The following is a 12,539-nucleotide window of genomic DNA, read 5'->3' on the forward strand; positions in this document are numbered from 1 at the left end:
CATGTACGGGGTCAATATACAGGTACAGATAAAAGAATACCAGGTACGATGATATAAGATGTGTAGCATCCTCCGTACCAAATCAGGAAACCAACCAACCCAATAACACTTCCTAAAACGCGCAAAGCGACGCGTCAGTCACATGATGCTCGCGTTTTGTTTGTGAGCCATGGAATGACCCGTATCAGGTCTAGTGCCGTCAGCTTCACATCATCAAAACAAAAGAGGGCTGTTGGGGGCAACCAAAAGTTTGGGTCCATAGCCGCAATTTGTTAAACAAGTTCAGCATTCTTTTTCTTTCTTGGGGAAGTGCGGTTACTCCGGTAGCTTTTTCCTATTGACAAGGGTATCCCTTCATTGGTCTATCTTTTGATTGGGGGAGTATAGTTGGGTACACTATTTGTTCTCCAGTGAGCAGAACGCTGCAACGGATTTTGAGCCTGTGAACTCAGGGATAAAAGAAAAACACAAAAAAGAATGGTGAGCTATTAGTGTCAATCCCCAAACAGCTAGTCTGCAAAACACCTCGGATCTAATCATGCATAAAACGACCAGGTTTCGGGTTTAAAACGTCTCGCTGCAGACCATGCCGCATTGCATGATGACCTGCCCCCGAACTATCTCTTCCCCTCGGAGGACTCATCGAGCGATGACCTCACTCAACTTACGACCTGGCTGGCTGGCCCGCAGGGGACACCATATTCACAAGGCCTATGGCGCGTCCACTTGAAGATGCCGGATGATTATCCTAAAAGTCCGCCGAAGGCGACCTTCAAAACCCGCATATGGCATCCCAATGTGGAGGAATTGACGGGCGCCGTGTGCGTCGATACACTGAAGCGGGACTGGAAGGCGACTCTAACACTGAAGGATGTTTTAGTTGTGAGTGTGCACCATCTCTGTGAGGGGTCTAATTAGACCGAGGAGCTAATGAATTGCGGCGGCGCGCGTACAGACAATCTCATGCCTGCTTATTTACCCGAACCCGGACTCTGCGTTGAATTCTGCGGCCGGAGCTTTACTTCAGGAGAACTACGAGGCTTTTGCGCGACAGGCTAAACTAATGACATCCATTCATGCGCCAGTGCCAACGGACTTGAAAAGTGCAGCAGCGGAGGCGAAGACCAAGGGAGAAGATGCCGGAACGACGATCCCGGAGCAAGAAGAACCTCGCCTGTTGCGCTCAAGGAAGGGCACTAGAGTTCAATCTGTGACGATGAAGAAGAAGAATACCCGGAAGAATGGAGAGCAGGCATCATCGCGATCACAGCGTGAATCCGATAGTCCGGAGACAGAGCACCCTGCCGAAGAGCAACCGGCAGAAATTCACCATGAGGCCGATTCAATACTCTCAGACGACGAATCTGAAAACCTCTCCAATGCCAGCAAAGAAAATGATCCAACACTATCGCCGTCCCCGGTCAAATTTGCTCCACCGAGCCCCAGGAAAAATGCCCTTGGCAAACGTCCCTTGTCCGTCCTAACGCTGCCTCTAGATACAGACCCCTTTGCGATGGATCCAGACGACAGTGACCTGGAGGGCATGACAGCATCTGAGAAGAATATCGCAGCAAACAATTACGGTGGCAGCCCAGAACGCGATCCTTCTCCACAAAGAAAATCGCCGAAGCTGTCCGTCCGTAGTAAAGGGGTCAATGCATCTGGACGCATACGGGAAGAAGTCAAGATATTCGAAGATGCTCCGGAGCCGCTTGAATTGGACCGCTGCCATAGCGGGGACGGCAAAGAGAACCATGGCTCCCTAGCCGGTCCGAAAGGGCTTGGTCTTGCTTCCAGAAAAGCGCTTCCTACTTGCCCTCCAACTTCACTCGCTCTGCCCTCCACATCTGCCCCGTCCAGTTCAAAAGCCCCAAAGGCGGTCTCTGGTACGCGAAAAGTATCCGGGTCCAATATGAAAAAGGCGAAACCACGTATAGGCATTCGCAGGTTATGATTGGATTCATGGCTGAACGTCGTCATTTGTTTTTCTTGGTATACTTGTTTGATTCTTTTTGGCGCAGAGAGGCAAACGGTTGGACCTGGCGTTTGGGTTGAAAGGGTCAGCGTTGTTGGCTGCATCGGTCTTTCTAGAATTTTGCATATTCGTTGGAGAACCTATTCCGGAATCCTTGGATTTTTCATGATACATAATAACTATGGCCGTAAGGTTACAGTACGGGTGTCACTTTTGATATATTTAATAGACAATTGTTTTGACGAGCACTGTTGACTATGGACGCTACTGCTACTTAGTACTTTCTTTGCCCCAGCTGACAATTGCAAAGTGAAGAGACTATTAGTTATGCGAAGCCGCTCGTTTAGTAGCAAGTTATGCAAACATCTAAAACGAATAGTCAAATTTTCCTTTAGGCTCCTCACGATCGATTTTTCGATCCATACTAATAATAATGGAGACCCCTATCTCGTAACATCCGACCCCTCGATCCCGACTGTCGGGAATCTTTGGCTCTTGAAATGGTTCCTCGCGCGAGGAATAGTATACTTCCCCCAGGAGTAATGTTGTGACTGATATAAAAGGCACACAACAACCGGTGCAGTGAAACATTCCTGCAAGTTTGGGAGGCTCATAGCCATTATAATGGAGATAACAAACTAACACGCTAGACTAATTAAAGCAATATTACCAGAAGAAAGAGGAGGGATCCACAACGGTCCACCGTTTGGCACCTGGCGGTAGCAAATACGATGGTACTGTATGACAGCCAGTGTATATCAATATACGACCGTTGTGATAGGTCTGCCAACCAGGCCAAGATCGGCTTTCGTAAACATGCGGACACGTGTTTGGCGGCGCGACGTTTGAGTCTTGCGCTTCTACAGAGCGTAGGGGTTCACAGAACGAATAGTGAGACAACTAAGACATTGTTAGTAAATGCATATACCAGAGACAAACTAGGAAGCACATACGGAGGGCTCTTGGACAAATCGGTCTTCAGGATGATGGGGACCCGGGTCATCTCAGTGACATCTTGGATATACTCGCCGTCCTCTTCCCTGAGCTTGAAGAGCTGTAGGTACTTCTCCTTGTTGGTCAGTTTCGCCTCGGGGGCATCGCCACTGAGCGTTGCAATCTTGGGATCAGAACGGGTTCTGTGGGGCGACTGCTGAAGATGACCATTGCGAGTAGGGGAAGGCGGCATGCTCTGGGTCGAGCGATCAGCAGATGAGTTCAATGAAACGCCTGCAGCCATCTCAGTGACCTCGGAGACGTCATCGTCATCATCGTCGAACAGGGCATCCACGTCGTTGGTGGAGATAGTTCCGGTCTCAGTCTGCTTTCGCATAGCCTCCTCCCTCTCACGAGCACGCTCTCTCGCAGCTTCTGCCTCACGTGCAGCTGCAGCAGCCTGGGCAGCCCGGGAGTTGGCGGGCTTTGGACGTTCATCCTCAGGGATGTATGCGGAGGACGGGACACCCTTCTCCCAGTAGAGTTCCAAGACACGGGAGTCTTTGCGGAACTCGGCCTTCTTCAAGGGCAATTGGTCACAGTGGACACGCTTCTCAAAGCCAAACTCCGGAATGAGGACATCAAAAGCGGACTCATAGACGCAAAGGACAATACCCTCACTGATGAGGTCACCGCCAATCTCCTGTCTCTTCTTGTCCATGTTGCGGCACGCTTCGATGTGAACACTTTGCTCCTGAGCATTGTGCGCGGAGTCCTTCTTGTTGTTGCAGACGTCCGCAGCCTTGTTTAGGGTCTCAATATCGTCAGAGAACTCAACAGCACCGTTAGACAGAATGGATTCCAATTGGCGATGAACAATGATATCCGCATAACGGCGAGATGGGTTGGTAAAATGAGTGTAAACTGGCAGGTTGAGAGTGTAGTGATGACGCTGCTCGTCTTGAACGCTGCCGGCGACATAGTATTTGGCACGCTGCATAGCCTTAACAAAGAGTGTTTCCATGCCCTGGGTGACGTTAGTAGGGCTGTGTTATACAAGAAAAGACACAATCCGAAGAGGAATTTGCTCCTTATCGGTGTACGAAGAGAACCCACCTTGCGCAAATCATCGTCCTGAACCTTGCAAAGACTGCTCTGCAAGGTACCACTGCTTGTCGAGTCCAAGGCAAATCCAAGCCTGTTCATCCGATCAATGAACGAGTGGAGGCGACGCACATTAGGCGATGGCTGGCGACGGAGGAATGCCTTTTCAGGCAAAGCAGCCACCAATTTACGAGCAACGAAAAAGTCTGCTTTGTGACTCAATTCCTCCACGATGTCCCGCACAGGAGAGGAGTTGAAGATATTGTATTCAACGGGGACGTTCTCATCATCCATCTGATGGAGCAGTCGCAGAGGAGGTATACGCGCGACACGGTTGCCGAATCTCGCTTCGCGGAATTTGGAGGCCATGGCCTACAATACTGTTAGTCAAGAAAAGGGACTACCAGCCGGACAGGTGAGCATTAGAAAAATACTTACATATAGTGCTCGAAGGGTGTCAGCCTTTATTTCAGGCACAGAGAGATCCGCAGCTCCCTGAACCACGGCGTCAACCTCCTCATAGCTCAGTCTGCCAGCACTCTTGATAATGCCCTTGCCGATCCAAACATCGTCGTCAATAGCACCCGTCTCCGGATTAGCCTTTAGCACGACACTGACTGTGAGGCGGTCCTCTCCAGGAAGCAAAGAGCAGAGCTCGGTGGAGATGCGCCGCGGCAGCATGTTGACTAGTCGGTCGACGAGATAGACAGCAGTGCCTCGTTTCTTTGCCTCGCGGTCAACTAGAGAATTGCCCTTCACGAAGTGAGCAATGTCGGTGACATGAATTCCAATTTCCACTTTACCGTCTCCAAGAGGCTTGAAATGGTAAGCATTCTCGAGCTCCTTGGTGCCACTGGGAACGATGCTGAAGGTCGTTTCTTGACGGAAATCTCGCCGAGAGGCGAGGAGAGTCTCACCCTGGCTAGAAACGGACCAATCCTCCCACCCAATACTCTTGAGGACAGCATCAGAAAACTCATCAGATCCGAAGTTGTTGTCACGGAGGAGCGCCTCGGTTTCGACCTTCAAGTCACCCATTTCACCCAACTGCTCAACAAGGGTTCCGAAAGGATGCAAAGATGTGATGGGCCACCGCTTAATGCAAGCAACAAAGATGCGGTTGGCGTAGTCCTGGTGCTTCTCGACGAAATCGCGGGGCGCCTGTTCCGTAGGGATGGCAATCAGGGGAACACGCTTATCCGTGGGCTTAAACCAGACAATCTTCGGTTTATCCTGCTGGCGCTCATGTTGCGAACGGCCGTGGGGGCCGTCTCTGGCCAGCCGTTCAGCCTCTTGTTTCTCCTTCGTCGCCTGGCTACTGGGACGGAGGAGTCCGAGGGTGCCCGAAAACATCTGTCCGGCGATGCGTTCAATGACAGCAACAACATGGCCCGCGAATAGCGGCTTCTGTTCATCGCTGATCTCGTCTTCCTCGACCAAGAGCAGACTTTGGCCCTCCACTTCGACATCATCGTTCTTCTTTTGCGTTGGGCGCTGACGGAGACTACCACGCGACGAATGCTGCCATCAGGACCGACCTCCTGGCGGTCTCCATTTGCGCCAGAATCAGAACGGGAGAGCTTATCAGTTCCAGCGTTGCTACCAGCTCTAGCATCTGTAATGTCTTTGCGCTTCTTCTTCTCTTCTTTTTCTCTCTTCTGCGACCAGACCTCATCCACATCCAGGAGTTCAATGGCCACGTAATCACCCTCAAGTGCACGGTTTCTGTCTTTGCTGCCACAGATGAAGATATCAGCATCCAAATCAGGACTTGTGACATACGCATCAGACCGATTTTTCTTGTTGACCCGCAGGATACCGGCCACAAGTTGGCCATTGCTCAACAAAGCGGGCAGGTTAGCCTGAGGTAGGTATGGGGTGAATAATGTCTTCCGCTGTTGTTGTTGCTGCTGTTGCTGCTGCTGGGCAGACAACTGAGGAGGGGCGTGCTGGCTAGCCTGAAGACCAAGTCCTTGACCGTTAAGCTGGCCATTTTGCTGAAGTGCTTGAAGCTGTGCAAGCTGCAACGGGTTCAGCTGCTGACCGCCGCCAAACATCTGCGGCGGGGCCATGACAACCTGTCCCTGAGGTAACTGGATGAGCTGTGGCTGTCCAGGATACTGGAACGATCCAATAGAGCCGATGGACTGATTCATCGATGCACGTGCACGGTGGCCAGGCTGGAAACCACTGCCCTGTTGTCCGAAACTCTTCTGCTGATCCTGACCCTGATTCTGATTGTTTGGTTGGCGCCAGTTGCCATCGAAGTTCCTAGATGAAGTACGAGCATGACCGCTTCCACGGCGTGGGTTTTCTGACTCGTTCGATGGAGGAAATTGGAATCCACCAGCACCGCGGCCAGAAAGTGAGCCTCGGTTGCTGCCCACAGCCATAGATTGGCTCCGACCATGACCGCCAGCTCGAATGTTGCCGGCCCGGTGAAGACCCAGGCCCTGAGGGCCCGGTGCCGTAGAAGCAGTAGACTTGTCGTCAGAACCTGCTGCATTATCGGATGACTCAGTTCCAGCACCGGGGGCTGGGAACTGGAACCCAGACGCTGTTCTTTTCTGCTGAGCGAGTTCTGCGGCCTTTTTAGCTTCAGGCAGGGCAAGCGAGTGACGTCGCTGGTGGCCGCCACCCGGAGGCCCCCCTCGACCACGACCGTGACCTCCATTGTCGTTCTTCGGCTGGTTGCCCTGCTGCTGGTTGTAGTCAGAATACCCTGAAGCCCCGGAGGACGGGGCTGGAGGGGGTCCCATGCCCAAGCCAGGGAGGGCGGACTGGTTGCGGCGATGCGAGTGTTGGCCGGGGCTGTTCATTGGAACACCAAGCTGTTGCTGGGCAATTTGGGGGAATTGGAAGGAATTGATCTGAGGGGAGACTCCGCCCATAGACGCACCCCCTTGAAGTGAAGGAGAGAACGCTGAAACCTGACCCAACTGTTGAGGCTGTAGGAGTCCCATGTTAACATACTGTTGATGAGTAGCAGCGATTTGTTGTTGTTGCTGTTGAAGTAGCTCAATTTGCTGCTGAATCGCTAATTGTTCCACTATTGTTACCATGGTCGTTAGCGAGCCGACCTGGAGTTATGAAGTTGGGAAAAGAGTTGGTTTTGTTCACACGTACTCATGAGGGGAGTTAGCTCTGATGGACTCCTCCGATGAGCTATATGAAGCTTGCGACCAGCGGGGCCGGGAACTCCGGATTGACCCTGTTGATCCATCTTCCCGGATAAATAGAGAATGGATTATGTGTGTAGGAGATGGATTCTCTGCGTCGAGGACAAGAGAGCGTTCAAGGATGACTCGTAAGGAGGCTGTCTACCACGCAGGCCGACCGCAGGAAAAAGTTTGGAATGGAGAGGAATGGTTATTCAGTAGTATACTAGACAGAGAAGCGATAGGTCAGTAGGTGCGGGGGTATCGAAGGAGCAGGACGAGGGCGAACGAGAGAAGATCACAGCATGTTCAACAAAAGGAGTGCGGAAGAGGGAGTAGAGGAGCTGTCGTGGACAGGTGGAAGCTGCGATGGTGTCATGACAGTTGCCTGGGCTCGAGATAGGGTCTCTGGAAGAAGCAACAAAACAAGAGAGGAAAGAGGCAATGCCAGAACGTCGGTGAATAGGAGGTTGTTCATGAGCACGAGTTCATTCAGATTTCTTACCTGTTCAATGATCGTCCAACGTTTAGGATTGTTGCTGAATGACGTCTTTTTCTGTCTCGCCTCCTTTCCCCTTTTCGCACGAAGCGGGAAATGCTTTTTTATACAAGTGAAACAGTGAACCCGCAGTAAGAAAAAAAAAGGCAAGAATAAAAAAGGGATCCAATGCCGAAAGAATCCACAAGAAGAAACAAAATATATTCAATCAAAAAACGATGTTGGGACGGGCGAAGGCCGGAGGAATTGCCTCTGAATCAAGAGACCGAAGGAGAGGATGAAGCTTGACGAATGGGGGGGTTTGGGGGAAGGAAGCAGAGAGGGGAACCGAATAAGCGGATGGGAAAGCTGACGGTTGACCCCCAATTGCCATACAGGCCACACCACGGTCTGAAACCCCCAAAAAAACTTCCGCGAAACAACCTCGAGAATTTCCTGATTTTTTTTTCTCCTTGTGCGATTACTGATGTTATCGCTCGATTGCTTTTTGGATTAAACACGTTTTCTTCACTGATGTGGAATGTACGGAAGAGATCGGGGTCTCTCCTAAATAGTCCAGATATGATGAAAAAGGGGGCAACTCAGTCTGAAGATCAGAAGCTGTTGCGTTGGCGTCTTTCTGTTATGAGGACGATACGTTCATCCCCTGATCGAAAGATTGATACGGTCAAGTAAACTTTTCTCGTAGTGGACCAAAATATACGAGGCAGAAGCACGAAGTATCTGACCACAGAGAGGGAATGACACAGACGAATGATCTGATAGAATCAAGAGGTGAACAATAATTGACAGTCCTGAAGGAATGATGGGAGAAGTTGCTATCAGAGGAAAGAGGGAGGGGTGAAATCAAAGAAGAGAGAAGGAGGGAGATGAAGGGAAGAAGAGGGTAGAGGAGAAAGAAGATGAAGATTGACGAGAGAATGAAAGAATATGGAGCTTAGTGTACGACTTTCCTTAGTAGTGGTGTTGGTAATGGTATAATGGGAATCAATCAGATCAAGTGAACAATACCATCCATACAGTAGGTATACCCTACTGCGTATAGAAGTACCCCAAATGGTGATGTGGGGGAAAATACGACAAGACAAAAAAACAGCAAAACCGTTGAAAAAGGTAATCAAAACAAGCGCTCATCGTACATCCTAGCTATATAGACTAATGGAGGGCGTAGAATAGTTTTATGGTTTACCTAGGGAAGAAGGCGATTTTTTTCTCTCTCTTTTACCTGGTCTATTTGTTGATGATTCTCCCATCACCATAATCGTTGGTTACGATGGATGATAAGGGTAGGAGGTAGGAGGCAAAAAAAAAGAGAAAACTAGTCGTTGACTTGAGCTTCCTGATTTAGCTTGTCATTAGGTATTAAGGCAAAGTTACCATAACTGCAATACCTAAGGTTGGTCCAATGGTTTAGAAGTGGTTGCATCTTGGTTCGCTCCTGTTCGTTTTCTTTCCTTTTTCCCTCTTTCGTCCCTTATAAGAAAACCTGGAGGGAAGATTCGTACTATCAATATACGCGAGGAAACATACCACATGGGGGATGAGAGAAGATTTAAGCATAACCATTCTCATCCTTCTAAAATTAAAATCCTCCCCCTACAATGAGCCGCTTGGGTGCATCTTCAAAATCAGGAGACCGTTGTATTACCTATTCATAGTAGGGTACCTTGGGTGATCTCCAGTCTTTGCTCACTAACCTCAGAACAGTCTAGCGAGCTTGTATCGGGGTATTACCTTAGTACCGGCCTACCAGAAGGTTCATGCGGGCATAGGTTGTATCCATCGGTATTGATAATCCTTCCCTACGCTGCGACCGGCCCAATAGTTGCCTTCTTTTTGGTTCCAAAAGACCCATAATAGCTGTTGGCGGGGCTCCGGATAAGACTGAGATTGGACAACTGCGGTCTCCAGTGTGTGTTTTCGTTGTTCGTATTGTGAGAGACAGATTAATGTTCAATCTAACACCGAAACCTGAAGGCGAGGATGTCTCTGATCGGATGGCGAAAGTTCTTGGTCAACTGACCGAGAGCATGGCTTGACTCCTTGAAGCTTACTTTCTTCAATACGCTCGTGGTGTTCATGATGATGCAAAGGGCCCCATTCCCGCCCTTCAAACCGAGGAACGGGGGGCCGAACTAATGGACAATCATGCGAGTAGATCCAATGATGGTGACGATGAAGCTGTTGGTTTGAGTTGTTTGGCGATCTTCAACTCCTAAATTCTAAGGCTCCCTCACACCGACCTACGGCCACCCATGACGACCACATGTGTAACTAAGTATCTCCTTCGCTGACTAACCATCATGTGGTTCATTCCCAAAAAAAATTATGACTAAGCCACATTTGATTTGACGAAGCATTCCACTGCAAACAAAGGTCGCGTACAACCAATTCCATCGGAGACTTTTAACAGATTCCCTGGTGAGGCTGTTTATTGACAGCTACTCCGTGGCCACACTCCTTTTCGGTTCCAGTATATTCTCATCCCGCATACTGCGGGAGCATTCATCCCGATTTTCCAATCGTTTACCAGGATTTTCGAGTCGTGCACCGACTACTTTCTCAAGTCCGAGGCTTGCCCCATTTTGTCGGAGACACCGAGCTAACCGCTCCGACTCCTTGCCATTGACTGTTATTATAAGTGTGCGAGTCCCTTGTCATACGAGATTGGCGGCTCTATTGAACGTGAGGGGTTAAATACTGGGAATATAAGTACTCCCGGAATAGCCCAGGGTTATTGGATAACGAATTGCGGTTTCTTCTGGTCGTTCATTGTGTACAAGATATGTTCTAAAACTCACATTGCACAATTGATTAGGCATATTTTGCAAGGCATTCGTTTAAAGCCTCCCTTGACACTTTTGATCTTTTCCCCAGCCCTGGTAAACCGTTTCGGGATACACAACGCTTTTACGACAAATCCTTCCTACCACGTGCACAGCCTGCGAGATGGGGCGCTTAAGTTACCCTCAAGAGCTGGACAGTCCGTCCCGGCAACTCGTGCTAGAATTGGCTCGAGATCTAGAGCAACTCCGCGTTCACAATACCGAATTGAAGAAAGTCAAAGCCTATGAGCGCCGGTCCTTCTACGAGTCTCTTGACCGGATCGATAGTGAACTAGAAGCCCAACACAATGAAGCCCTCGATAAAGTTGCCAAACTGCATGACCAGGTACTGGAGGAAGCCGAAGAAACCTTGCGAGTGCACCAGCGAGCGGTAGAGGAGGAAAATCGCCGCAAGGAAGAAGCAGCCCGTAGGGAGGCGGAGCGCATCGAGCGTGAGAAAGCGGAAAGCTACGCCGTGAGCAGGAAGAAGCTGCACGCCGAGAGGCTGAGCGAAAGGCGGCAGAGGAAGCCAGAAAGAAGGCTGAGGCTGAGGCGGAAAGGCAACGACGGGCAGCGCAAGAGGAAAAGGAACGGAAAGAACGGGAACGATTGGAGGAAGAGAACCGGAAGCGTCAAGCAGAGGCACAGAAAGCGGAACAAGAAGCGGAGCGAGAAGCGGCAAGGCTGAAGGCTGAAGCTGCACAAAAATCACGGGAAGAGCAACAGAAGAAGGTCGGTGGGGCGCGTTTAACGGAGGAAGAGATCAATATGCAAGCACGCTATGTAGAGTTGCACCAGCATCTCAAGAAGTTTAGACAATACCTGAAGGATGAAGGAAAGTCCAACACGGTGGTCAAACAGAACATGGGTGACATGCGTCGATCCATCAAGAAATGTGTCGGTCAGCTACGAGAAGGAAAGGGCACTAACAAGGGCCAGGTACGTGTGATCATCTTGTTCGCCAAAAAAGAAAATATGCATGAGAGACTGGTAAGCTAACTAAACCACTCCTTCTAGCTCGTAGAAATTCGCGCGACCCTCGAGAAGGCTGCCTCTATCCCTGAACCATCTGTCGATATCCGCCAATTCATGGCCTTTCCGCCAGAGGACATTGCCAATTCCGAAGACAACAAGGTGCCGGCTTTGTTGATCTACGCCCTAAATATATTCTCGAAATCTTTAATCTCGTCTCTAATCACGGAAGCTTCTATCAATCCCGGCCATGCAGAGCCAGTTGGAATTGTAGCTGCGCAGATTTTCTCCATGGACGCCTTTGTTTATAAAGGTCATCATATGGTTGACATACTTTGGGCTAAGTATCGCGTCGTCTGTCCGGCACTCTGGGGATTCTACGGCAACGAAAAGACCGAAGCCGGTAGGCGTGCCTTGGGATGGTGGCGTGAAGCGCCAGGCGGTCCTTTTATCAGCGAACAGGTCCATATGGACCGAATGACAGCTCTTGGTGCTGGGTTTGCAGCGCTAACTCTGCGCAATTTTGGAAAAACCCCGCGGAAGAATCCATTTCCCAACCACATGTTTTGGCTTGCGATGCAAAGGATATTGATGATTCCCCCGAGCGAGATTCAAGAGACACATGTTATCTTGCTTTCGGCCATGCTCAAATCTTCTGCTGAAAGGATCGTCGGCTTCTTTGGCCATATCGGTCTGGCATTGATGAGGAAGGCCATAGTCGATTTACCGAACAGCGTTCCTCGTCAGAGTATGGGCGTTAATCAACTGAAACTTCTGAAAGACTTGTACAAGCGAGAGAAGAACATAGTCATCTGAGAGGGCCATGACCGGATACAGTTTGTCGGCGCAGCGGAATCCGGCTACGGGCTTGTTTCCTTTAACCTTGCCAAAGGACAAATGACGTGCGCCATACTAATGTCGCACGATTATTCGATAAGCGCCGACATAATCCCGATGCTGACCGAATCATCACCGCCATACCTCCGGTTCACGGCCTAAGTGAGGCTGGTGTGAATCTGGTAAATATGCGGTCAACGAAAAATAGTCGGATCTTCGTGTCTAACCGGATTTCA

General features: G+C 50.0%; 3 protein-coding genes across 3 annotated transcripts; 2 read left to right on the forward strand and 1 right to left on the reverse strand.

Moving 5' to 3' along the window:
• Positions 1-732: 732 nt before the first annotated feature.
• Positions 733-1,954, forward strand: ABOM_007207 (putative ubiquitin conjugating enzyme E2; the record flags this gene model as incomplete). The annotated part of the gene is made up of 2 exons (XM_022534336.1): positions 733-882; positions 956-1,954. 2 exons carry the CDS (start codon positions 733-735, stop codon positions 1,952-1,954), a joined length of 1,149 nt encoding a protein of 382 aa, XP_022387997.1.
• Positions 1,955-2,835: 881 nt separating this feature from the next.
• ssdA (mRNA-binding translational repressor SSD1) lies at positions 2,836-7,235 on the reverse strand (the record flags this gene model as incomplete). Its single annotated transcript, XM_022534337.1, has 6 exons — positions 2,836-2,875; positions 2,929-3,935; positions 4,025-4,384; positions 4,451-5,488; positions 5,551-7,061; positions 7,139-7,235. 6 exons carry the CDS (start codon positions 7,233-7,235, stop codon positions 2,836-2,838), a joined length of 4,053 nt encoding a protein of 1,350 aa, XP_022387998.1.
• Positions 7,236-10,618: 3,383 nt separating this feature from the next.
• ABOM_007209 (putative RNA export mediator Gle1) lies at positions 10,619-12,282 on the forward strand (the record flags this gene model as incomplete). The annotated part of the gene is made up of 3 exons (XM_022534338.1): positions 10,619-10,969; positions 11,011-11,433; positions 11,512-12,282. The coding sequence occupies 3 exons, from the start codon at positions 10,619-10,621 to the stop codon at positions 12,280-12,282; spliced, it is 1,545 nt and encodes a 514-aa protein (XP_022387999.1).
• Positions 12,283-12,539: the final 257 nt, after the last annotated feature.

Source organism: Aspergillus bombycis, assembly GCF_001792695.1.
Source record: "Aspergillus bombycis strain NRRL26010 chromosome Unknown contig00057, whole genome shotgun sequence".
Lineage (NCBI taxonomy): Eukaryota > Fungi > Ascomycota > Eurotiomycetes > Eurotiales > Aspergillaceae > Aspergillus > Aspergillus bombycis.